The sequence below is a fragment of the Elephantulus edwardii genome, unplaced genomic scaffold, assembly GCF_000299155.1.
Source record: "Elephantulus edwardii isolate Elephantulus edwardi_28Jun2011 unplaced genomic scaffold, EleEdw1.0 scaffold00088, whole genome shotgun sequence".
Lineage (NCBI taxonomy): Eukaryota > Metazoa > Chordata > Mammalia > Macroscelidea > Macroscelididae > Elephantulus > Elephantulus edwardii.
Window position 1 is genome coordinate 11,334,847 of NW_006399838.1, and position 26,146 is coordinate 11,360,992.

Below are 26,146 nucleotides of genomic sequence, written 5' to 3' on the forward strand. Positions count from 1 at the left end.
GGAAATCAAAAAACGTATTGCGATGGGAAAGTCTGCTGTTAGGGACCTCTCTAAAGTACTCAAGAGCAACGGTGTCTCTCTGGAGACTAAGGTGCCCCTGATACAGGCCATGGTTTTTGCAATCACTTTTTATGCATCAGAGAGTTGGACAATGACTAGGGAGGATAGAAGGAGAATTGACGCCTTTGAGCTGTGGGGATGGTGGGAAGATCAGTTGGAGGTTATAGTAATAGTCTATTAAGATACAAACACGTATGACAATATTCCTTACCACTGAAAGTTGGGCAATGAATAAGGTTGCAGAAGAATTATTGATGTCTTTAAGTTGTCGTGTTGAATAGCAACCTATCCCATTGATTGCCAAAAGAACAGACACATCTTAGAAAGAGTGTATGTAACCAGAGTGCATCTTAGATGCAGAGATGGAGAAGCTTGGTCTCTCACACACTGGGCATGTTGCTAGAAAAGGCTATTCTTTGGAAAGGGATATCATATTCGGAAAGTGGAAAGTTATTGGAAGAGAGGAAGATCCCCAGAGGAGAGATAGATTGACACAGTGACGGCAGCTGTGGGCTCAAGTGTGTCAGAGATGAGGATGGTACAGGATAAGACTGGATTTAGGTCTGTTGTTTGTAGGGTTGCTATGAGCCGTGCTAGTCTGACAGCCTCTAACGACAAGAAGCCACTGTGGTCCCTAGGAATCTCTCAGAGTGCACAAAAAAACGAAAGTAGAAATTAGCGGTCTCCTTGCTAGTGTAGAAGTTTTCCTTGTCAGACTGCTATATATAATCCTGTCCCTTCTGGCAATTGTTTTGTTTCCTTTTGAAATACCTGTGCATACTGATATTTAACCTTCGTGTGTCTTTTGTTTTTTGGTGACTTGTCAATGGCTGCACTTAGCTGCAAAAGCATGCACAGTACCTTGAAAGAAGAGAAAGCGAGAGACTAATGACATTAAAAGCAACAGCACAAACAATGCGTTGAAATGAACTTTTCCCCTCATGGCTCGTACTGCTTCTTTCTGAGAGCTCCAAGGAAGCTTGTGGATACGTAAAATGTTTCTTTTCATTTAACAAATACTGGCAGAACACCATGCCTACTAAAATGCACTGTCTTATCTAAATGAGAAAGAGTTATCAGTTTATTTTCAGTAGGATCAATTTTAGGATTCCCTTTAGCAGTCGGGTGGGTAAGGGAAGCCGATTTCTATCTTCTCTGATAGAGTATCACGACTTCATTACCTCAGCTCTGGCCTAGAAATTGAAATGCTATCAGCTTAACAAAAAGGGACAGAGTGCATTGCTAAAATGTCTCTGTTGAGGGATCCCAGCCATGGAAACAAACAAGCTTTATATTTTTACTGTAATAAGCGTGATGGCTTCTGGGACCCCATTTAATTTCTGTACAATATTATTTCCTTTTAGGTAATCAGCTCAGATATCGGCTCTACTGTTTCCTTCTGGATGATAGACACCGGGCAGAAAATCAAACAGTTTACTGGTTGTCATGGAAACGCAGAAATCAGCACCATGGCCCTAGATGCAAATGAGACACGGCTTTTGACTGGCAGCACAGATGGGACAGTAAAGGTGTGAACACTGTGGTGATTTTCCACACAGATACGAGGGGGCTATGAGAGTGGGGAAGGAGGCACACAGCTCGAGCTGTGCTTGTTTTTTGCCTTCTTGGCCTCCTAAGAAGAGAGATGGGCCCAGAGAAAAGAGCTAAATAACTCAACCCAACTTGAAAACAAAGCTGTTAGGAAAATAAACCTCTGTGGAAGAATGAATAAATGATTTTTTGGAATAAATTATTTAGGATAAAAAACATAACTTGGCTTACTTCTTTCAAAAAGCATTTTTCCTGAGTGCTGGATAAAAAGACTACTTTGGGGAATAAGAGGCCTGAATATTTTTCAAATGCTTCAGCTGATGTTTCAAAGTTTTCTTTTCTCATGTCATAAAATGAGAAGCCAGGGTCACTAAGTAAACTTTTAAAGAAGGTAGAAATTCGAGATTTTTGGAAAATGTTTATGCACATTTTGGTTTGTGACATTGGTTACAATCTCCTCGGTGTAACATTTTTCCACTCCTTTTCTAGCTTTCTGTTACCATTTATACTTCTTTTCTGCTCCTTCTTGACTTCTAGGTTTTGTTTGGGGGCAAATGGTGCCGTTTTGGTGAAGTATAGTTGATTATACTGAGGAGAATGTTCCTCACAGCTGTTACTATCCACTTTACAGACATATATATTGACTGTGAGCCAATCTCTACGGTGGGCCAGTTGGAGGTTTTAAGGATGTCTAAGGATCATAGGCTCAATGTCAAGAAGACAAAATTCTCACCACTGGACCAATCAATCGGTAGCATCAGGATGGATGGCGAAGAGATTGAGATTGTTCACAGCTTTAGTTTGCTCGGCTCCACGGTCAACACTCTTGGCACCAGGAGCCAGGAAATCAAAAAACGTATTGCGATGGGAAAGTCTGCTGTTAGGGACCTCTCTAAAGTACTCAAGAGCAACGGTGTCTCTCTGGAGACTAAGGTGCCCCTGATACAGGCCATGGTTTTTGCAATCACTTTTTATGCATCAGAGAGTTGGACAATGACTAGGGAGGATAGAAGGAGAATTGACGCCTTTGAGCTGTGGTGCTGGAGAAGAGTATTGAATGTACCATGGACTGCCAAGAAAACAAACAGATTGATTGTAGAGAGGATTAAACCAGGCTGCTCCTTGGAGGCAAGGATTCTGGGGCTTCGTCTGACATACTTTGGACATGTTATAAGGAGAGACAGGTCTTTAGAGAGGAGGGGAAGGCCCTCTATGAGGAGGATTGATTCAGTGACTGGGGTAACCAGGATGGTTGTGTCAGAGGCAATGAGACTGACACAGGATAGAGCACGGTTTAGGGCTGTTGTACATAGGGTCACTATGAGTCGCAAACGACTTGACGGGACATAACAACAACAACAACAAGGATCATAGTTTCCAGGGTTCTTGCAGTCTCTTTTAGACCAGTAATCTGGTCTTTTCCATTATTTTTAACTTAATTTTACATTTTTCTCCCACTCAGTTCAGGACCTTCAAGTGTGATTCTAATTAGAGAAATAGGCAGTACTAACCGGGCACCAATTATCTCTTAAAAGTAGTTGAGGTTGAAGGTCTCATAGTTCATTAGTTCATTGAACTAATTGTTTCACTGAGTCTTTGATTTTTCTTCATTCTTCCTTGCTGCTGGTACAGAGAAATCAATAATTAAGAAAATGAGTATTTTGTAATCAGTTTCACGTACGTGAAGGTGAGAGTGTATCACAAACAAATTAAAAACAACAGGAAATGCAATCATAATTTTATTTATTATCTGGGAGAGTGGAGGGATGGTGCAGGAGAGGAAGACTCTCAATGAGATGGATCAATTCTGTGAGTGGAGTGGTGGGAATGAATGTCTTTGAGACAGCAAGGTTGGCACAGGATAGAACGGCTTTTAGGGCTCTTGTACATAGGGTCGCTATGAGTCGCAAATGACTCTATGGCACATAACAACAACAATTATTCAAACACATGGTGTTGCCATGAGTTGGGAGCTAATCAGAACAACTTAAAATTGTTTTATGTATATTTCCAGTTTTGTTATTTTATAATTACTCCTAACTAATTCTCAAAGAAAGGTTCTTAGTTCCTAAAAGGGATACAATTTACATGCAAAGCTAGAAAACTGATACTGAATGTGAAGCCCACCTCTGCTACACTGGGATTTGAGAGTAATGACAGTCTTTGATGAGAGATGACCTGCCACATTGAGGAAAAATAAGGACATTTCCAGATAAACAAGAGTAATTCTCTAACCTCTGTCGTAAATGGGCCAGATATACCTTCCATGGTAAGGAGTCACACAATCAGGTAGATTACAGGTGGTAGACATGTAGTGGAAAGCTGTCTGAATAGGTGGATAAAACATCTTTGAAACTGAGGGTAGATGATCAGGGCTAGAGGTTTCAGGCTGACAGCTGTCAATGTGAGAGAGTTGCTACGGTCTATTAAAGTGAGGATCCCTGATTAGAAATCAGCGGAGCTTCACTTACGAAAACCTAAATGGCATCAAGTATAGGCTTGGATCTTCAGTTTAAGTTAACTAGTTTACTTCATAAGAAACTGGAAATACAAAAAAAGAAAAGGTTCTGGAAAAATCACAATCCTAAAAGCCAAGGTAGAATAAAGCATTGTTACACGTAAGCTTTTTTTTTTTTTTTTTAGTTTAAGGTACAGCCTATATTCCATTTACCAGGTCTAGGGTATGAGACTGGACTGAACAATAATGGAGTGGATTAGTATGTTTTTCTTACCATTATCTCTGAAAATAAGTTATTACAGAGTCCAAAATAGGGCAGAATCTGTAGGTGGTTACTGAGATGCTCCTGGCTAATGGAATAATGAGATTCTGCAGAAAGCCAGATCTTTACAAGACCCATTTACCCATTTGGGAGCATTATTTAAAATGAATTTCATAAAGCCAAGAATAAAACATAGCGAAGTGGCACAGATAAAGAGCATATGTGTCCCTCAATGTCTATGTAACCTGGCCTCTAAAAGGTCAATGTGAACTTAGCAGCATATTCCCTGCTTTTGGAAGTACTTTTGTCTTTATCAGAAGAGCATGCAATTCTGAATTCCGGCACCCTCTTCTCAGGAAACGTAAATTACAGTTGAGATGCTCAGGCCATATTCTATGAAGGAACAAGAATGAGTGCCATTCTCCAGTCTGATGTAGAATTTAAAATCCCAAACCAGTATCTATGTAATCAAAGATTTAAAATCATTGCCTTATTTATCACAGTCTTGAAAGCTCTACTTTTCAAGGAACAGCTGTAAATAATTAATACATGCATACGATGCAAATTTTGGAAGAAAGTAGTAACGGTTAAAAAAAGTTCCTCTCCCCTTTTGCTTGGCTTTTTCTAGAGATACAACTCTCACTGTGTTTTTCTTCTATGATTTTTTTTTTAATTCATTCAATCTTGCACATATTTCCTTACTCCCCCTCTCTTTGTCACTGATTTCCTGTACATCATCTTGAAAGCACTTATTTCTCCAAAGGCATTTTGTTTTGTTTTGCATTTTTTTAATCTTCGGATTTAAATCCTACCGGTAACAAGAACGATTGTAATGTTGCTGGTTCACTCCAAGAACATTCTTACTGTGATTAAAGACTTTACACGTGAACACACACGTGAACGGCATTATTATCCCAGAGAAGTCAAGCAATTTCCTCAAGTTTCCATAACTTCTTGACTTTTGACAGATACTAAAAAACATAGAAGTGAGTTATTCTTCTGAAAGTCTGCATTGTATTCTTCTCTATAGATACTCCATAATCTTCTTGCCCTCTCTCTCTCTTCTTACTGCCCACTTAACTTGATGAAAGTATTGCTTCAAGAATTACCTTGAATGTTTTTATACGTCATACATCTTAAATGTCACATGAAGATATATCATATTCTTACATGGTAACATTAAACAAGCGTGGAAAGAGGAGTGGCATCCACTTCCATAGTAGCTTGCCTCCGGAAACCCTATGAACCTGGAGAGAGGATGAGAGGCACCCAAGCGTCAAGGACTCTCCTTCATAGGGTGGCTATGAGTCGCCTGCTACTCGACGGCACTTACCAACAACAACAACATGGTAACATAGAAGACATATTCTTACACATCTTAGTTGTCATATAAAATACAAAATAACATGTGAGTTTGTCTATGAGATGATTATCTAGAAGTTAAATTTTGGAATAAAAGGTTCTATGAATTTGCTCTTCTTGTAGTTCTTGTCATCATGCCAGATATAACTCATGATAATCCTACGTATAAGATACCATTGCCCAATCCTGCACCAGGTTCGTAATCTCCACCATGACACAGCAGCTCCATTGTGGGAATCACCAAGTCAGTCCATCTTGGCCGGGGTCTTCCTATCTTTCCCTGACCCTCTACATGCATAACAGCCTTCTCCAGAGGTTAATTAATTCCTCTGTAATAATGTTACAAACGAACACTCAGAAAAGCTTAGTAAATAGTACCACACAAGAGGAAAAAAAAAAAACAAGGAAAACCCAACTAGAATGTCAACAGACTCTGAAATGTTGCTCTTTTTTATAATTTTATACTACTTCACCTTTCACCAAAAAAATATTCATTTATAATGTTTGACTCGACGATTTACTTAACAGACGGACAGACTTACAAGCAGAGCAGTAAGTATAAGGGTTAAATTTAAATGGTAAGAGGATTCGTTTAATCATTGCATAACTTAACCGGAATCACTCTTGTTGTGTGTGCCATCAGTCAGAACCGACCCATAGATTACCCTCTAACAGGTTTTCAGAGGCAGTTAACTGCACAGGAATAAACTGCCAATCTTTTTCACAGAGCTTCTGGCAGATTTGAACCGCATATCTTTGGGGTGCTAGTGCAACACCTTATCACTAGACCACAAGAGCCCCCTCTTAATCCAAAATATAAACAGAAAAGTTTTAAGTAATCCTATTGCATAGTGTTGTATTAGTCATGAAAAATTATGTGCCAATGACAATTTTATGTGGTTTTTTTTTTTTATTTCCTTTAAAGATATGGGACTTCAATGGATATTGTCACCACACATTAAACATTGGACAAGATGGAGCTGTGGACATTTCACAGATCTTGGTTCTTAAGAAGACCGTACTGGTTACAGGCTGGCAAAGGTAATGTTATATTTCACACAAACCTGCAGGAATTTGAAGAGTAAGACGAAATCAGTCAAAAACTAAAGCCAAAAGTACATAGAAATGAATCTGGAATGATCCTGAGTTATTAGTTTGTTAATGATGTTAGGTGGTGTTGAGTCAGTTCTGACGTCAAATGACTCTAGATAGAGTATATAAAAAACACTGCGTGGTTTTTGCACCGTTGCCACAAGACTTGCTGTGTTTGAGCCCTTTGTCAAAATCACATGCCAGTTTATCTCACTGAGTCCTCACGATGTAGGTGAATAAAATTTGTGTTATCATTAACCTCATAGTCAGTGATAGAAATATTATAAGATCACATACTTTGAATGGTGTTGAGAAATATCACAGGGCTTTCTCCTGAATTTGAGAATTTTACTTAATTTTCTTTAGCCACTCTTGGGAGAGATGGGACGCCACTTCTGGCCTATTACCTGTAAAATCTCCCAACTTTTATAGTCAATAAACTCTTAATGTGTCTATGGCATACGTCTAACTGTAAAGGAAACACACTCCTTTTTTGTTACTTATTTTAAGTTGCAGCACAAGAAAGAAATAACCCACTGACTTTGGCGTTCGCATCTCCCTCTCATCAGTACAGAGGCACAGAGTCCGTCTTCCATTTTATTATAAGAAAAATTACTTTGCCTTCCCTTTACCTGAAAGAACCCAGGGATCATAACAAACAGGGATTAAACAGAGCCTTTCCAAAGGCACTGCAGAAGCACTAGAAAAATTAAAGTGTGATGTGTTTTCAAAATATATTGTCTATAAATTCAACAGTTCCCAAAATATTTCTCTAATAGGCAATTTGCCTGACATTATTCACAACAAAATTATTATCTACTGGTTCACAGCTAGGATTAAATCAGATCTTATATTTAGAAAGCTTGCCGTTCACGTGCGAGTTATCATCAATCATAGAAGAGAATTTTCTTCTAATGCAAATGGGTCTACACAAACTAGCAAACATAGTGCCACACGCAGCTTAATTTCAAGGGAAGTTTGATTAAAAGGAAAGAAAGTACCATTCAAATCGTTCTGCTTGATGATAAGGTCTAATTCTATCATTCTCACCTTTAAAGACAAGATTGCTTCATGTCCCTGGAAGCAATCATGATCCATTAGCGACTCATAACTGCTCCAACAGTCTGTGGCCTAATGATCTCTATAATTAAGCCACGCCAACTAATAAGTTTAATTCTCTAATATCATAGTAGGACAGAATCATAATATCCAGCTGATTCAATTTAAATTTTGAGTACAAGAGAGAAGAATTTTAAAACTTACTCATTGTGACTTAAAAGTTGGTGATACCATTTTCCAAATTCTATTTCCAGATAGAATTTAGCAATTAGCATAGGAGATGTTCTTTTTTATTGTTCTAAAGGGGGAACTTCGTAAAAGATTAGATAAAGTCATATGAAAATGTTTTAAGGGAACATCTGATTTTCTCTGTTGGTAGGTGGTTACTTTCTATAAAATTGAGGAGGGAGTTTTGGAAAGCCTGGAATGAGAGTAGGACAAGCTCGCACATCTTCTGTCCTCCTCCAACTTGTCCATTTTGTCAAAACTTGCATTGCTTAGTTGAATATGAAAGTTAAGTTAGTGTATTTCAGTTATATTGTTTTACTTTTGCATTTGTGGATTAAAAAACACATTTTTCTAAGTCAGAGACTTTATGCTAGGACACATTTTACAGGATCTAAGAGGGTTCTTTTTACTAATAGCCATTTAACAAGTTGGTATTAGGTAATAGTTGGAGAAAAAGAACGACCATTTAGCCAACTCCATAAATAGCTTAGTGATTAGAGAAGAAACCACTGGAAGATTGACAGTTAGTTTATTAAGTTTTCTTCAATATCCAGAGGGAGATTTGTTAAAGTGAAGCTTTAACTTCAGGATCTATCTTCATGAAAAGAGTGTTTTGATAATTTTGCCCAGGATGAAATAGTAATTCCATATATTGAATAAAGCTAACTATCTGATTTATTTCTTTATCCATTTTAAAGAGCTGCTGTTTGGTGCATTGTATAAAACTATGCACTTTACATACATTTACTAATTTAATATTTACCTTCATCTTGGAAGGTAGTTAATACTTTATCTTCAGTTTGCATGTCTTTGTAAAGCATAATTATGCATTTGCTTGCAAGACTTCTATGACTATGACTATAATTCAGATTTAGAGTGGTCTAAATGGAATTCATTATCTATACTGAGATTCCAAACCTGCTTCTTCTTTTAGGTTCTGAGCATGAGTTGGCAAATGTTGTTGTTAAGTGTCATAGAGTAAGACTCACGTTGACCTATGAACACCACATCCAAACCCTGTCCTAGCCTGTGCGCTCTTCAGAATTTCTGACATACTTGAGCCCATTGCGGCAGCCATTGTGTCAATCCATCTGGTAGAACATCTTCCTCTCTTTCCCTGTCCCTGCACCTTTCCAAGCATGGTGTCCCTCTCCATGGAATAGAGCCTCTGGTAGCAATATTCTCAAGGTATGTGAGGCCAAGTTTTATCATCTCTGCCTCCAAAGAGCACTCTGTCTTCACCTTCTACAAGACACATCTGTTTGTCCTGTTGGCAGCCCATGGGATATTCAGTACTCTTGTCAAACACATACATTTTTCTTCTGTCTTCCTTAGCCATTGTCCAGCTCTCATATGCACAGCAAGTGACCAGAAAGATTCTGGCCTCAATCAGAGTGCCAACACTGCTCCTCTGTAATTTGGAGAGGTCACTGACTGCAGATTTTCCCTGTGCAATATGTTTCTGGATATCCTCACTGTTGATATCTTGATTGTGGATTCAAACAAAAGGAAGCCATTGATAGTTTTCATCTTGTCTATTTATATCATGATGTTGCCCATTAGTCCAGCAATAAGAATTTCTGTTTTCTTAACATTGAGATACAATTCATATTAAAGGCTGTGGTGGTTAATCTTCTGCAGCAAGTACTTCAAGTCCTCCTCACTTTAAGCAAGCAAGGCCTAACAAAGGTTATTGATGAGTCTTCCTCCAATCATGATGTCACATTCTTTTTTATAGAATCCAGCTTCTCACATAATTTTCTCAGCCTACAGATTGAAAGGGTATGGAGAAACAAGATAATCCTGACTTATACCTTTGTTAATTTTAAATCATGTCTGTTTCTTTGCTCTGTTTATACAACTTCTAGATATAAGTTTTGCACAAGAGGAATTAAGTGCTCTTTGATTCTCATTCTTCTCAATGTTAGCCATAATTTGGTACGACCCACACAGTCAAATGTCTTTGCATAATCGATAAAGCACAAATAGACATTCTTCTATCATTCTTTACTTTCAACCAGGATCCATCTGACATCAACAATGATATGTTAGGTACCACAGCCTCTTCCAAATTCTGGCAATTCTTTGTACTGGTATAGCCCTTTTTAAATGATCTCCATAGGATTTTGCTTGCATGTGACATTAGTGATATTTTTAATAATTTCCACATTATGTTGAATAACTTTTCATGGGAATGGAAACAAAAATTGATCACTTCTGGACAGTTGGTCAGGGAGCTGCCCTCCAAATTTCCTGAAATAGCCTGGTAAGAACATTCTGGGCTACATGTGTTAGTTGAGACATGTCAATTGGTATCTATCCCAGAGATTCCTGATGTCTTATCTTTTGCCTCCAGTGTACCTTGATCTTCTTTCTTTATCACCACTGACCCTCCAGCAGGTTTTCAGAGGCAGTTAATTGCATGAGAGGAGATAATTCACCCTTCTCCCATGGCTCATGGCCTCAAACTGCATGCCTTCAGGATTGCAGCTCAGCTTCTTGCCACCAGGCCACGAGAGACACTTCCTGAAATATTTCAGTGCTGGACAATTCTTTTCGATATAGTGATTCTGTGTATTCCATAATTATTCTTTTGAGTCTTCTTAGGTCATTCAAGATTTTGTCCATTGTCTCTTAAGTATTGTAACTCGAGGTTTGCCATTTGTTTTTCAATTCTTTCAGCTTGAGAAATACCAAGCAAGTCCTTCCCTTTTCGTTCTCCAAGTGCAGCTTTCTGCATATTCCATTATATATAATACCTTTCTTTATCTTCTTTTTTTTAATTATTATTTTATTATTTTGTGTGTGTATGTGCGTGTACTGTCAAATCAGATCTGACTAGTACAGGAGGAGATTGTCCCTCCTTTTCCCGGCAGAGCATCTGGTGGATTTGAACCGTGTGCCTCTGGGATTGCAGTGCAGCTTCTTGCCAGTAGGCCATATCTTCTTGATCTGTCTTTTGAAATCTTCTGTTAAGCCCTTTTACTTCAACCTCTCTTTATTTTGGATTCTCATTGTTTTAGTGTAATTTTCAGGGTCTCTTCTGACATCAGTTTTGGTTTTTTCTTTCTCTTCTGTCTTTGTAATTACTTCGCCCCACCCTTGAGCATTGAATGCTAATGATGGAAGACCGGATGATTTATGGGATGACTTCAAGGATATCACCCACGAAGAGAGAAAAACATCATCACAAAGACAGAGTTAGCTGATAAGAACCCTGATTCTCCATTCTCAATCATGATCAGAATAAATTACTGATTAAGTCTTAATCTAGTTTATTTCCTAAATCTTTTTAAACATGTTTCCACTAGAGCTGTTGTTATTGTTGTTAGGTACCATTAAGTTGACCAAGATTCATACAGATGTTATGACAACTGATCTGGACCTTACCCTGTCCTGCCATCCTCATGATCTACTGTATACTCTGGACCCTCGAGTCACTGTGTCATCCCACCTCCTTGAGAGTGTTCTTTTCTTAACATGTTGTCTTTTTGCTGAGACTGTCCCCGCCTGCCAACACTTCCAAAGCATATGAGATGGAGTTTGACCATCCTTCCTTCCAAAGAGTTGTACTTCCTCCAAGACAGATTTATTTCTTCTTCTGACAGTACATTTGATATTTAGGTCTTTTTCTTCGTCTTACTGTAGCTGCGTCTGTGTTAGTCAGAGCCTCAGTTCTATCTATATGAATATACCACACTCTCAAAATTTGTCCTTTCCTGGGTAGTGCTCCATTCTTGTTCCTTGCATAGTTGTTGCATGCTTCAGTACATAATTTTCAATTTTGCTTCATTGCTTAAAACCTTTCTTGAGTGTCTTGAAAATTTATCCCCTCATCCTGGGCTAGATCCATTCTGGATTACCTCTTCTTGTGTAGAGTTCTAAACTCTGTCAACGTTCGCCTCATCAGAGGATATTCCAAATGTAGCACATGGACCAAGCTTACTTTGCTTATTCCCACCTCCTTAGAAATCCTTTCTAAATGTGATTGTAGTTGTGGTTTTTTAAAATATTTTTTTTACATCCATTCTTACTATGACATTATTTTAAAACTCAATCAGGTATGTCTTCCACGTTAATTCTTATGACGGAAATTTTCCCTCCTCACACCACCTTTGGTCTTTAAACTTTCTATGATTCTTTTTACTTTAGCAATACATTTGCATGTGTGTATGCACGCATGCACATCTGGCATTAACAGATGCTCAATGGTATTTGTTGAATGGCTTAATGAGTATATGTTGAATAGACAGAGAAAGAAGGATTATAAGTGTTAGTTATCCATGGTCACATTTGTAGCAAGAGACCAGCAAAGCAGATATTCAAATTTATTCTCTCTTCACAACAAACTGGAATGCTTATTTCTCAACTTATTTCACAAAGTAGTAAACTGAGACCTCAAAAGCTTGAGTAGCTTGATCAAAGTTTCAAAGCTGATTGGCAACTGAGTTAGAATCCCGAGCCTAAATTCATATATCTTCTAAACATACTAAGGTTACAAATAAAGTTATTAAATCATGGAAGGGCAATAATCTTTCAAACAAGCAATTTGATGGAATACATTGTTTATTTCCAGCAAAATGGGATGCATCAGGTGAGTGCATTTGAAGAAACACACAATAGTAGTATATTATCAAAGCCTTAGAGTGTTACTCGTAACAACATGAGCAACAAAGTGTTTGTTTTCCATTATTTTATCCATTTCCTTCTCACAGACATCTCCAAACTTTAGCTAAGATGGAAACTCTGAGTGGAGAATTGTGGTAGATTGAATGTGAATAGTGATTTTTGCTTAAGGACATGACATTCTAATTGGAGAGGTCGACATATGAAATCCAGAATATAGTAACTGCTGTGAAAAAGTAAAACCTAAATGGGGTGGGGGCTGTGTTGCATAGTTACATATATGTTGTTATTGTTGTTAGGTGTCATTAAGTCAAATATGACTCATTGCAACCCTATGAAAAAAAGACCTGAACCTAGTCCTGTCCTGCCCCATCCTCACACTTCCTGACACACAGAGCCCACCGCAGCAGTCACCTTGTCAATGCACCTGGTGGAGGGTCTTCCTCTCCTTTGCTGACTCTGCACCCTTTCCAGCATCATGTCCCTCTCCATGGAATAGCACTTCCTAGCAATATGTCTGTCCAAATCAGACGCACCTTAGTCCTCAAATTGACATCACTACTCCTCAATAATTTGGAAAGGTCCCTAATTGCTGATTGCCTCATTGCAATGCATCTCCTGAGTGTTAATTATGGATCCAAGCAAGATGGAGCTGTTGACAGTTTCAATCTCCTCTCCATCCATCATGACACTGCCTATTGGTCCAGTGATAAGAATCTTTGTTTTCTTGATATTGAGACACAGTCTGTAGTGGAGGTTGCATTCCTTCATCCTCTGCAAGAAGTCTTCAAATCCTCCTCACTTTCAGCAGGTAAGGTTGTGTCATCTGCATAATGCAGGTTTTTGATGAGTCTCCCTCCAATTCTGATGCCACGTTCCTCTTCATTGAGTCCAGCTTCTCTGATAATTTCCTCAGCCTATAGATTGAACAGGTATGGAAATAGAATACATCCCTGATGCACTCCTTTCCCAATTCCAAACCAGGCTGCAAATAGAATGCCTGAATTTTGTATTTACAGAGATTTATTTACTGCAAATACTTTTTCTAAAAGACACAAAAGACTTTACACTTGGATGTCACCCAATGGGCTGCTTAGGAATCAGGTTGACTATATCTGTGGAAGAAATCACTGGAGAAGCTCCATATCAATAGTGAAAACTAGGCCAGGGGCAGACTGTAGGCCAGATCATAAATTACTCATATGCAAACTTAAATTAAGGCCCAAGAAAATGAAAGTCCAAAGGAATGATCTCGAATGATCCAAGATACAATCTTGAATCAATTCCATCAGAATTTCCTGATCATCTTAGGAATAGGTTGGAAGCATTGAACACCCATGATAGACGACCAGATGAGTTGTGGATTATATTATCACCCGTGAAGAAAGCAAAAGGTTATTACAAAAATGGGGCGGGGGGGGGCAGAACTGATATGGATGTCAGAAGAGACTCTAAATATGACACTGGAATGTCGAGAAGTTAAATCTAAAGGATGTGAAAGAGCTGAACAGACAGTTTCAAAGGGCAGCTTGGGAGGACAAAGCAAAGTATTACAATGGAATGTGCAGAGAGCTGGCATTGGAGAATAAAAAAGGAAGAATTTGTACTTCTCAAGCTGAAAGAACTGAAAAACAAATTTAAGCCTTGGGTTGTAATGTTAAAAGATGCCATGGGCAATATATTCAAGGACCCAGAAAGCATCAATAGAAGACGGAGGGAATACACAGAGTCACTGTACCAGAAAGAATTGATTGACACTGAAAAATTTCAGGAAGTACCATATGAACAGGAGCCAATGGTAATGAACGATGAAGTAAAAGCTGCATTGAAGGCATTGGACAAAAACTAAGGCCCCAGGAATCGACGGGACACTAATTGACTTGTTTCAATTAACAGATGCAACCCTGGATGCACTCCCCAGTCTATGCCAGGAAATTTGGAGGGAAGCTATCTGGCCAACGGAATGGAAGAGGTCCGTATTTGTTCCTATCCTCAGATGTGGAAATTATTGAGCAACATCACTGAGACCACATAAAAGCAAAATATTTCTGATGATCATTCAAAGACAGCTGGAACAGTACATAAATAGGGAATTGCTGGAAGTTCAAATGGGATTTAGAAGAGGCCATGGCACCAGGGATATCATTGCTTATGTCAGGTTAATCCTGGCTGAAATGAAGGAACACCAGCAGAATGTCTATTTGTGTTTTATTGACTATGCAAATGTGTTTGTGTCAGTCATGATAAGTTGTGGCTGACATTGAGGAGAATGGGAATCCCAGAGACTGTTGTGCGAATGGAGCAGGGGAGCACTGCATGGTTTGGTTCTGTCTCTCTCTCTCTCTCTCTCTCTCTCTCTCTCTCTCTCTCTATATATATATATATATCGTCTTGCCGTATATTATTTTTATCCATATATATATACATATATACACACATATATATATGTATATATACATATATACACATATATACACACATATACACATATATACACATATATACACATATATATATATATATATATATATATATATATATATATAGCCATATGTAGATAGAGAGACAGAGAGAGAGTCTGGCCCAGAGCTTGCCAGCATTTGGGCGTGCTGGATAATGGTAAGATACTGAAAGGTTGCACCACCACGCCTAGTGTCTTGGGAGGCTTAGTGTCAGCTGCATGGAGCTGCAGATATGGAGGGATCTGGGAGCTTGTGGCGTTCTTTTTGCCCCAAGTGGGGGTTGGCAGAGTGGATTTGCCAGATGAACTGGGGGTGTCTGGCCCAGAGTTTGCCAGCATTTGGGTGTGCTGGATAATGGTAAGATACTCTAGTCTTTCATTGTTTTTGTTCAAACATTCCTCTAGGTCGTGTAGCCCTGGTGTGTCCACTTGCCATACAGAGGTAACTTGTGGTTGCTGTGAGGCTGAACACTGTGACGCTGATGTGTCAAATATGATAATGGTTACCCATGGTGGACAGTGTTTGGTGGAGCTCCCTGATTAAAACAAGCTTGGAAGCAGGAGTGACATCCACTTATGTAACAGTTTGCTTCCAGAAACCCTATGAACCTGGAGAGAGGATGAAAGTCACACAAGTGTAGAGGACTTTCCTCTTCATAGTGTCACTATGAATCACCTGCGACTCGACAGCACTTAACAACAACACCAACACAACACACAACAACAAATATATATAAAATCTTGCCATAGAATCAAGTCCAATTCATGGCAACTTTCTATGGAGCTTCCACGACTATAAATCTCAGCAGGAAGAGACAGCGTCATCTTTCTTTAGTAAAGCAACTGGTTGACTAAAACTGCCTACCTTTACCAGACCATCATATAACTCACTGTATGTATAATTTTGGTAAAAACATAAAATTGCAATGATTTGTTCAAGATTTTATGTTGTCCTTAAATTCTGTGAGTCTCTGTTTAAACTTTTCTATAAAAAATATATTTAAATTATCTTTCTTTGTGAATTCTCATCTGTTAAGACACATAAAAATTACTGTGGTATTAAAAAGAGAATCTTGCCCAAGATTTTAAACAATTCTGAAAATATTCTTGCTAGCATGTCCTTCACCAAATTCTGTAAAAAGGGTATTCATTCAATTGTTGAAAGTGTAATTTATTTTTAAAATTATTTTTTAAGTGAAATGAGATTAGGGATTTGAAATTTTCTCAGGAAAGTAACATCCATTACAAGATATTAAATTGTCAATAATTGCCTTACTAAGGGAATTTAATCTTACATAACTCATTTAGCATCTATTATTAGGATAAGAATTGGAATGGGAATTTGCAAAGCTATAGCTTATTCAAGAACAACTATTTTGGAGATCAAGGAGATATAGCTATATAACTCACAAATAATCCTCAGAACAACTTGTGGGATGATTTATTTGTTCAAAGTTTGACTCCATGAATTTTAGGAAGTAAAATTAATATAAATGATTATATCTAACTCACTCTCTGACCTTAGGATATTCCTTTTAAGTCTAAAAAGCAAAGAATCAAGCAAAGATAGATATTGGTAAGGATTGTTTGGACTTATACCATATGAAACACTAACCCAGGAGGGAACAAGTCATTGATCATTTTTTTTTCTTTCTATGACAGTCGTGTTTCTGCATGATAAGTTTTGATAAAAGTTATCTCATAGTTCATTCATCCTGAGACAAAGGCTCCCTTCTCCTTCTCGACTTGCCTCCACTTTACAATAAACTAAAATGATACACAGGACAGGAAGAGAAGGCCCTTCTTCTCCTGTGGAGAAGCTGGTAGATTCAAACCTGTTGCCTTTGGGACTGCAGAGCTGCTTCTTACTACTAAGTCATGGACAATCTCCTTTTGTGTGATTGACGGCCTGTACAAACCCACCAGAGAGTCAGCTATGAGTCAGCTCTTATTTAACATCATGCAACAACAACAACAACAACAGATGATACATTACTTGTAGAAAGTGAAGAGTATTTGAAGCACTTGCTGTAGAAGATCAAAGACTTCCATATGGTCCTATAGAAGACCAGAGTCTTCCAGATAGATTGCATCTAAAAATAAAGACAATTAAAAGAAAAATAATCCTCACCTTTGGATTAATTAATATGCAACATTGTGATGGAGAAAAGATTGAAGTTGTCAAGAATGTAATTTTACTTGGATCCGTGATCAACACCCTTGATAATAACAGTCAAGAAATCAAGAGATGTGTTGTACTGCTGTCAACGACCTTTCCTGAGAGCTAAAGAGCAATGATGACAGTTTAAAGACTGAAGAGTGCCTGGTGACAGCTTTGGTATTTTCAATTGTTTCTTTTGCTTCTGAAAGTAGAACCATGAATAAAGATGACAGAAGATCTCCGAACTGCCTTCAAACTCTATTGATTACGTCATGAATTATCCCCAAAGAAACACATCTGTTCTGGAGGAAGTACATTCAAGGTAGTCCTGAGAGGAAAGGATGATGAAACTTTACGTCACATACCTTGGTTATGTTGTCAGGAGGAAAAAGGCATCATCACACTGGGAAAGGTGGAGGGTCTGAGGAAATGAGGAAGATCTTCAGTAAGAAGGATTGAAGCAGTGACTCGATTAACGGACTTTAGTATATTAAAGATAGTAAGGAAAGTTCAAGGTTAAGATCTGTTGCTCAAAGAGCCTCTCTAAGTCATGATCAACACCTACAAAGAACCACAGCATAATGTTCTTATATCCTGTAAATTCTGACTTTAAAAATGTGAGACTCTTCACAAAATGACAAAAAGGATCAGGAACAGGTAGCTTGCCATCGTGAGGTGAGAATTTAAAAACCGATCTAGCAAACTCTTTCAATGTCAAAGAGAACAAGTCTCTCAAACTCCTAAAACAGTCTTAAAAATGGCTCATTTTGTACTTTAATTTTACTCTTGGTAAAAATATGAATTTTTCAAAAAGTGTTGTCTTGAAAAAAGATAAAAAATACAGTTTGGATTTTAAGGTACTTTAAGGACAACTATCTTTTCCAATGAAAATTTTAAAGGAAAGGTGGCAGTGAATTAGTTTCTCAACATTTTGACACACAAGGTCACATACCAGAAAGGCTATTTTTACCACTTCCTTATGCAAAAGTTTCCTCCCCCACCTTTAGATTGTGATCCTGAATATGTTTAATCAATATGAGAATTTTGGAGAAATATAGTACACTGAATTTTTCCTGAGAGAGAGAAGAAACATAGAATTATCATTCAGTATGGACTGAGGCTCAATGTCAAGAAGACAAAGATTCTCACCACTGGACCAATTGGTAGCATCAGGATGGATGGCGAAGAGATTGAGATTGTTCACAGCTTCAGTTTGCTCGGCTCCACGGTCAACATGTTTGGCACCAGCAGCCAGGAAATAAAAAAAAGTATTGCGATGGGAAAGTGTGCTGTTAGGGACCTCTCTAAAGTACTCAAGAGCAACGGTGTCTCTCTGGAGACTAAGGTGCACCTGATACAGGCCATGGTTTTTGCAATCACTTGTTATGCATCAGAGAGTTGGACAGTGACTAGGGAGGATAGAAGGAGAATTGACGCCTTTGAGCTGTGGTGCTGGAGAACATACCATGGACTGCCAAGAAAACAAACAGATTCATTGTAGAGAGGATTAAACCAGGCTGCTCCTTGGAGGCAAGGATTCTGGGGCTTCGTCTGACATACTTTGGACATGTTGCAAGGAGGGACAGGTCCTTGGAGAGGGACATCATGCTTGGGAGGGTGGAAGGACAGCACAAGAGGGGAAGACCCTCTATGAGATGGATTGATTCGGTGACTGGGGTAATCGGGATGGGTGTGTCAGAGGCAGTGCAATTGGCACAGGATAGAGCAGGGTTTAGGGCTGTTGTACATAGGGTCGCTATGAGTCGCAAACGGCTCGACGGCACATAACAACAACAACAAACTCTCCCTGGGTCCTGCAGTCCTCAATATGGATTGAAGCTCAACATCAAGAAAACAAAGATTCTTATTGCTGGCCCAATGGACAGGATCATTATAGATGGAGAAATGATTGAGTTTGTTGACAATTTCAGCTTGCTTGGTTGCACAATCAACACTTTTGGCACCAGCAGTCAGGAAATCAAAAGACAAATTGCCTTAGGAAAATGTGCTGTCAGGGACCTCTTTAGAGTGCTGAAGAGACTTAAAGCCAGTCTAAAGACTAGAGTGTGCTTGATTGAAGCCGTGGTCTTTGCAATTATTTGCTACACCTCAGAGAGCTGGACGATGAATCAGGCTGAAGTGCTGGAGAACAATATTAAACATACCATGGATTGCCAAGAGAACAAACGAGTTTGTCCTGGAGAGGGTGAAAGGAAGTTGCTCCTTGGAGGCAAGGATTTTTAAGCTCTGTCCCACATAATTAGGACATATTTCCAGGAGGACTCAGTCCTTGGAGAAGGACATCATCCTGGCAAGGATGGACGGACAGTACAAGAAAGAAAAAGCCTGAACGAGATGGATTGACACAGGAACTAGGGTTATGGGGGAAGGTGATTCAGAGACAGTGAGATTGGTTCAGGACAGGGCAGGATTCAGAACTATTTTTCATAAGGTTTCTATGGGTTGTGGTCAACTCAACAATACATAATTATAACAAACACCCACATTGTATTCTCCATTCCCAAAGGAAAGCTCTTCAACCAAAGTGAACAGGTAAAGAGAGTTTTAAAGAAACTATTCACATTGTGATATTCAATTATAAATGAAAAACTATATACTACTATATATTGTACCAAGATGGGTTGACACAATGGCTATAGCAGTGGACTTGAATGTGGCAGAGATGGTAGGTAGAGGTGCTCTGTGTCTGGATAGGAATTCATAGAGGCATAGAGAATTCATAGAGGAAATGCTCATGAGTGAAAACAAAGCTGATAGAAGTGTCAGGGCACATAGATAGTAAGAAGAATACTTTGGTTGCAAAAGAGCAACACAGTCTGAAAACATCTAGAAACTCAAAACAGCTCCTGAAGCTAGGAATATATTTGAAACTTCACATTCGATCTTTAAAATTCAGTTGGATATATAATTCTATTGAATTATTTCATCTTTCCTTATTTCCATATAAAATATTTTACTCTAAACTCTTGGAGTAAAGTTAGCATTTAGTATGGGACACTGTGTTCAGCCTATGTCATTAGTACTCTGTACTAAATAACTAGTTGGATATGCTTAGTTTGAAGATCAAGGGTGAGAGAATAGCAAGGAATAATTTCTATAAATCAAATAAGTTGTTGGAACCAGATAATTATTTAATTTTGAAGAAACAAGCCTGAGCAATTGTATTTTGTAATGTTGGAAATGAAATAGTAATACTTTCTATAGGGCAACGATCTTATTATCTTGATCATACTGTTTCGTCCAACAAGAGAGTGTCTTGCTCTTCCAAATCTTTTTTTAACTTTCCTTTTCATTCATTGTTACACTTTTCTCCCTGCCCCCTACCCCCAGTTTGCTCTTCTCTTTGAAAAGTAAAAGAAAAATTCTTTCATTGTTATACAGTCCCTCCCCTCAAGTCCACTCCACTAGGCAGCCTTCACACTAGACTCCTGTCATGACCATAATATGACACAGTTTAAATCTTACTTTTCCCACACAAGTGTCTGTGATTTTGAAGCTCAGAAATTTATAACTGATTCATACTTCTTTGGTTCATAATTGCTTTTTACTTTGTAGTTCAGTAATTTCATATGCATGGCTCTATCCCCTGCAGCGCTAGGAACAAAGACTTCGACATACAAAGCAAGCTTCTTGTACAATGACTCGGTGATCAGAACTCCAGGGAGAAATGACTGATCTGGTGTTGAATTAGGATGATGTTCAATAGGAAGGTAGACAGGTGTTAGTGGCGTGGATTCGGAGTGTTGCCATTGTTCGACCACCGAGCCAGAAAGCTTGTGCAGCTGTTTGAAATTAAGGAGCAGTGAGAGAGCTATAGGAAGTCCTAGTCGTAAGGTGATGAAAATGCTTGACTGCTGTCCTCAAGGTCAGTTGTTCAAATCCAACTCCCCTTTATGGGGGAAATCCCTGTCAGTCTGCTTTCATAAAGATGCACAACCTCAAACCCCCTCCTCAGGGCAGTTCTACTTTGTCCAATAGGGTTGTCGTGAGTCAGTATCTACATGAGAGCAGTTGATTTGTTTGGGATTTTTTTTTCCTGGGGCTGAAAGATGCAGATTGTGAGGAATGTGCTACAAACTACATGAGGGGTATTTGATTTGGTTGTAACAGAGAAAGACACCTAGGAAGGTAGAACATCATGCTTGGGAGGGTGGAGGAACAGCGTAGGAGAGGAAGGCCCGCTATGAGGTGGATTGATTCAGTGACTGGGATAATTGGGATGGGAGTGTCAGAGACAGTGCGATTGGCACAGGACAGAGCAGAGTTTAGGGCTGTTGTACATAGAGTCGCTATGAGTCGCAAGCGACTCGACGGCACATAACAACAACAACAACAACATACTAATTTATTTACAAAACTCAAATGCATTGTTTTCAAAAATAGATTTTCAATTTCCCTCACCCCACTACCCATCAAATTGTATAACCCCATGATTAACACCTCTCTCCCCGACACATCCTCATCCCTTTTTTCCCAGCTTCTCGCACCCCTCCTGGATCCTTATACTCATTCTACAATAATGGTTTCATACAATATTTATCCTTGTGGGACTGAGTTAGTTCACTCAGCATAATGCTCTCCAGTCTGTCCCAAGTTAGGTAATAATTTACAAAGTTACTGCTCCTGCATGCTGCATAGTATTCCATTGTGTGAATGCACCATAATTTCTTAATGTATTCATTTGTGGTTGGGCATTTGAGCTGTTTCCATGTTCTTGCAATGGTGAATAATGCTGTTATGAAGGTTGGTGTACAAATCTCAGTTTGTGTCTCAGTTCTCATATTCTCAGGGTATATTCCAAGTAGTGGAATAGCTGGGTGATAAGAAACTTCTATGTTCAACTTTTTGAGGAAGCATCAAACTGCCTTCCAGAATGGTTGCACCATTTTACAATCCCACTAACAACGTATAAGCATTCCTTTCTCGCCACATCCTCTCCAAGAATTCAGAAAAGAGGTCTGACGCAGAGGGAAGATAACAAGGTTGGTTACATGCTAAGAGTAGTTGCTAATAAATGCATTATATGATAATATAAACTAACAAGTGAAATACTCCAATGTTGGGTGATGTTGTGAATGAAAAGAAATTTATAGTCATTTTCCTCAAGTGAAGTTGGAACTCATGACTATATGTGATATCTCTAAGTTTGGGGGAGCTCTGGTGGCCTAGTAGCAAGAAGCTGCAACTACAATCCCAGAGGTGCACGGTTCGAATCCACCAGATGCTCTGCCGGAGGGGGGGGAGGAAAAAAAGAAGAAGAAATAGTAAGAGGAAACATCCGTGTTTAAAAAATGTGAAGAAAATAATGATTAGCAAAGATAGAGAACAGGAAATAAGAAATCAAGGAAGAGAACCAATGGGTTTTGGAAATAGAAAAAGAGTTTTAAGGAAGAGAAGTCAATCCCATCAGCAGCTGAGAAGTAACATTGGTAAAGACCTACAGAGATATAAGAATAGAACCAGCATTGCGAAAAGTGAGGATGAGATGAAGGTGGACATACCAGGATGTGGTTACCCATTGCTCTTTGAGATTTGTATAGAAAGAAGGACATTTTTAGCACAGGCTGGTAGCCAGAACTCAAATCATAATGAGAAAATGCTGTCCCAAGCATTTCATTCTATTCCCATCCTGCCTTGTTACCAAATTCTCTCATCAAGATACGAGCCCTTTAGAAACCATTTGTGTTTATGTGTTCTGCAAATATATCTCCTGTGTTCTACTCCTTTTGATCATCGTGTTCCAAGTGGGTTTCAATAAATAGTGGATCTGCAAGGTGGTGTCTGAGAAAAGATTTCACCATCAAGGAAGACTAGGAAACACTAGTGGAGACAATATATGTTAAATGCCTGTGACGTCCTGAAGAAAACAAACCTTATTAACTTTGTTTAAGCTCTCAAACACTATTTGTTCATAGAACTACTTATTTTAAAATGTAAAATTCTTAATGGTCCCGTGATATGTGTCTAGGGAAACTTTGATTTACAGACTTCACTAATTAATTCTAAATGGTAGTTTGATGCTAATGGTTTTGAAAGAGATTAACCTGCTGATGGGAAGTGTCCATAACTTACCATAGAAGTAAATGAGAAAATGCAAAATAAGTGTGGGCCTAACAGACATTATGAAAGATGGATGAGGGTAAATTTTTTGGTCCTCTCAAATCACACCACTCATTGATGGTGGCTACACAATGTATTTATCACTCTTGAAACAATAACTAAGTCCTGTAACTTTTTAAATTTTTTTTTTTAACTAGGGCTATTACTGTGTTTCGATCCCAGAACTTCAATCAATTTTCTGTCCAGCCAGAAGAATGGGAAGGAGGGGTGCAACATCATGATGATATTTTATGTGCTGCATTTTCACCTCCGCAAACTCTGGCTACAGGTCAATTGAACATTCACTTGATTATCATTGTTGAAAATAGAGATTCACTCAAAAACAACCAAACCAACAGCTTTCACTTTTGAGAGAGAGAGAGAGAGAGAGAGAATATGAATGCATAGATTTCTTCTAGAAACTGGACTCACGCTTAAAAATACTTACTCTTGGTCGTTATGTCTATGGGGAGACATTAGTAATTATGACCATCAGCTCTAGAATCTGGTGTCTGATCCTGTTTTTAGAATTTTCTTCTACATTATGTTGGGCATGTCAATTTATTCTAAATAATTATACCCTCTGGCTAATGATTATATAGGTAGATGTTGGTTTACCATGAAGCTGAGGAAGAGAATTTGTGTAAAATCTTCAGAGGCACATGGAGCTCATTGGTAATAAATTAGCTTTTATTTTTATTGTCCTTTATTCAGAAGCAGCATCATAATGTTGGATACTAATTACACTTCTGTGACACTGAACGTGTTTTGTGTAGAGAATATAAGAATTCTTTGGCATAGGTTAAGCTAGGTAATGGTGGTTAGTGTGGAATTCTGGTGGTGCAGTGGCTAACTGCTAGGCTGAACACCAAAAGAGCCATTGCTAAAACCCTTCATTTGTTTTGCAGGAGAAAGAGATATTGATGAATTTAATAAATACAACCAATATTGGAGGCGCTGTGGGGCAGTTCTGCCCTAGAGTGTCACTGTGAGTTGACATTGGATGAACAGCAATGGATTTGGACTTGGTTTAGTGTTGTAGAGACTTGACCTACAAAATTGCCTGCAAATACATTCTCTTAAAGGGGTCTGTTATTGTTGATTGCTGTCGAGTCGAGAACGACTCATAGCAACCCTAAGAATGAAAGGCCTGAAGTCTTTCTATAACTATCGTCATTTATCAAAGTTCATAGAGTTTCCAGAGGCATGTTGTTTAGGAAGTGGATGCCACTCCTGCTTACATAAAAGGGTCTACAGACATACATTTATATGACATATTAAAATGGATAAGAAATCATTTGATCATTTCCCGTCATGTGTTGTTGTGTACCACAGAGTCAGAACCAACTCACAGCCGACCCATTAGTGGGTTTGCAGAGGCAGTTAATCACATGGAAGGAGATTGACCATCCTTCTTCAGTGGAGCTGCTGGTGGCCTTGAACCATGTACCTTTGGGATTGAAGTACACCTTCTTGCCACTAGGCCCTCAGAGCTCCCTTTCCAGACATAGAAAGCAACTTATGAAGATAGATTATACCATGAAATTACCAAATCCATAGTCTGCTAGCCTAATTATTTTATAGACTAAAAAAAATTATCATCAATTTAGAGTATGAAAGCTAATAGAAAGAGAGCCAGGATTATAAAAGAATAATATTATCAAATATAAATTTATATAAGTTAGATTCAGCCTAGAGAGGGTTAAACCAGGCTGCTCCTTGGAGGCAAGGATTCTGGGGCTTCGTCTGACATACTTTGGACATGTTGTGAGGAGAGACAGGTCTTTAGAGAGGGACATCATGCTGGGTAGAGTAGAGGGACAGCGCAGGAGGGGAAGACCCTCTATGAGATGGATTGATTCAGTGACTGGGGTACTCGGGATGGGTGTGTCAGAGGCGATGAGATTGGCACAGGATAGAGCAGGGTTTAGGGCTGTTGTACACAGGGTCGCTATTATGAGTCGCAAACAACTCCATGGCACATAACAACAACATCTACATTTAAAATGCCACTGATTTCAGGACTTGATTACCTTCTGATAGGGTCTACCCTGCAGTTGAGTTAGCTCTTATGCCTTTATAGATACTGGAAGACCACCCCTGCAGATAATGAAATGTGATAAAAACAGGGAATGATAAGGTTGCTGTGGTGCTGTTATTGTGGTTGTGTCATAAAATGTTATCAGAGTACGTGGCTGAAGAACTTGTTGCATCTTAGCCATCCTTCCAATGGGATAGTAAATCAGTAATTAGTGAATAGCATTACATTTCATCCATCTTAACGACATCAGTGATAGGGGAGAGTGTTTCGGTAGGCACCTTGGAAGTATATGTTTTGGAAATTCTAGAAGAAGATAGACCACCTTGAACATATGAAACTAATCTTCTTGGCCAATCTATAGTTGTTGTTGTTGTTGTTCATCGAGTCACCCAGGACTCATAGCGACCCTATGTACAACAGCCCTTAACCCTGCTCTGTCCCTTGCCCTATCCTTACTGTCTTCAACACACCTATCCCCGTTACTCCAGTCACTGAATCAATCCACCTCATAGAGGGTCTTCACCTCCTGTGCTCTCCCTCCACCCTCCCAAGCATGATGTCTCTCTCCAAGGACCGGTCCCTCCTTACAACATGTCTAAAGTATGTCAGACAAAGCCTTAGAATCCTTGCCTCCAAGGAGCAGCCTGGCATCACCCTCTCCAGGA

The 26,146-nt window shown here is 38.8% G+C and overlaps 1 protein-coding gene across 1 annotated transcript in view; it reads left to right on the forward strand.

The window, feature by feature from the left end:
• Positions 1-26,146, forward strand: part of WDR49 (WD repeat domain 49) — a 199,406-nt gene that overhangs the window by 112,374 nt on the left and 60,886 nt on the right. The window contains exons 8-10 of the mRNA XM_006890389.1: positions 1,425-1,589; positions 6,619-6,734; positions 23,599-23,729. Of these exons, the coding sequence (XP_006890451.1) occupies positions 1,425-1,589; positions 6,619-6,734; positions 23,599-23,729 (412 nt within the window). The remainder of the gene's footprint in view (positions 1-1,424; positions 1,590-6,618; positions 6,735-23,598; positions 23,730-26,146) is intronic.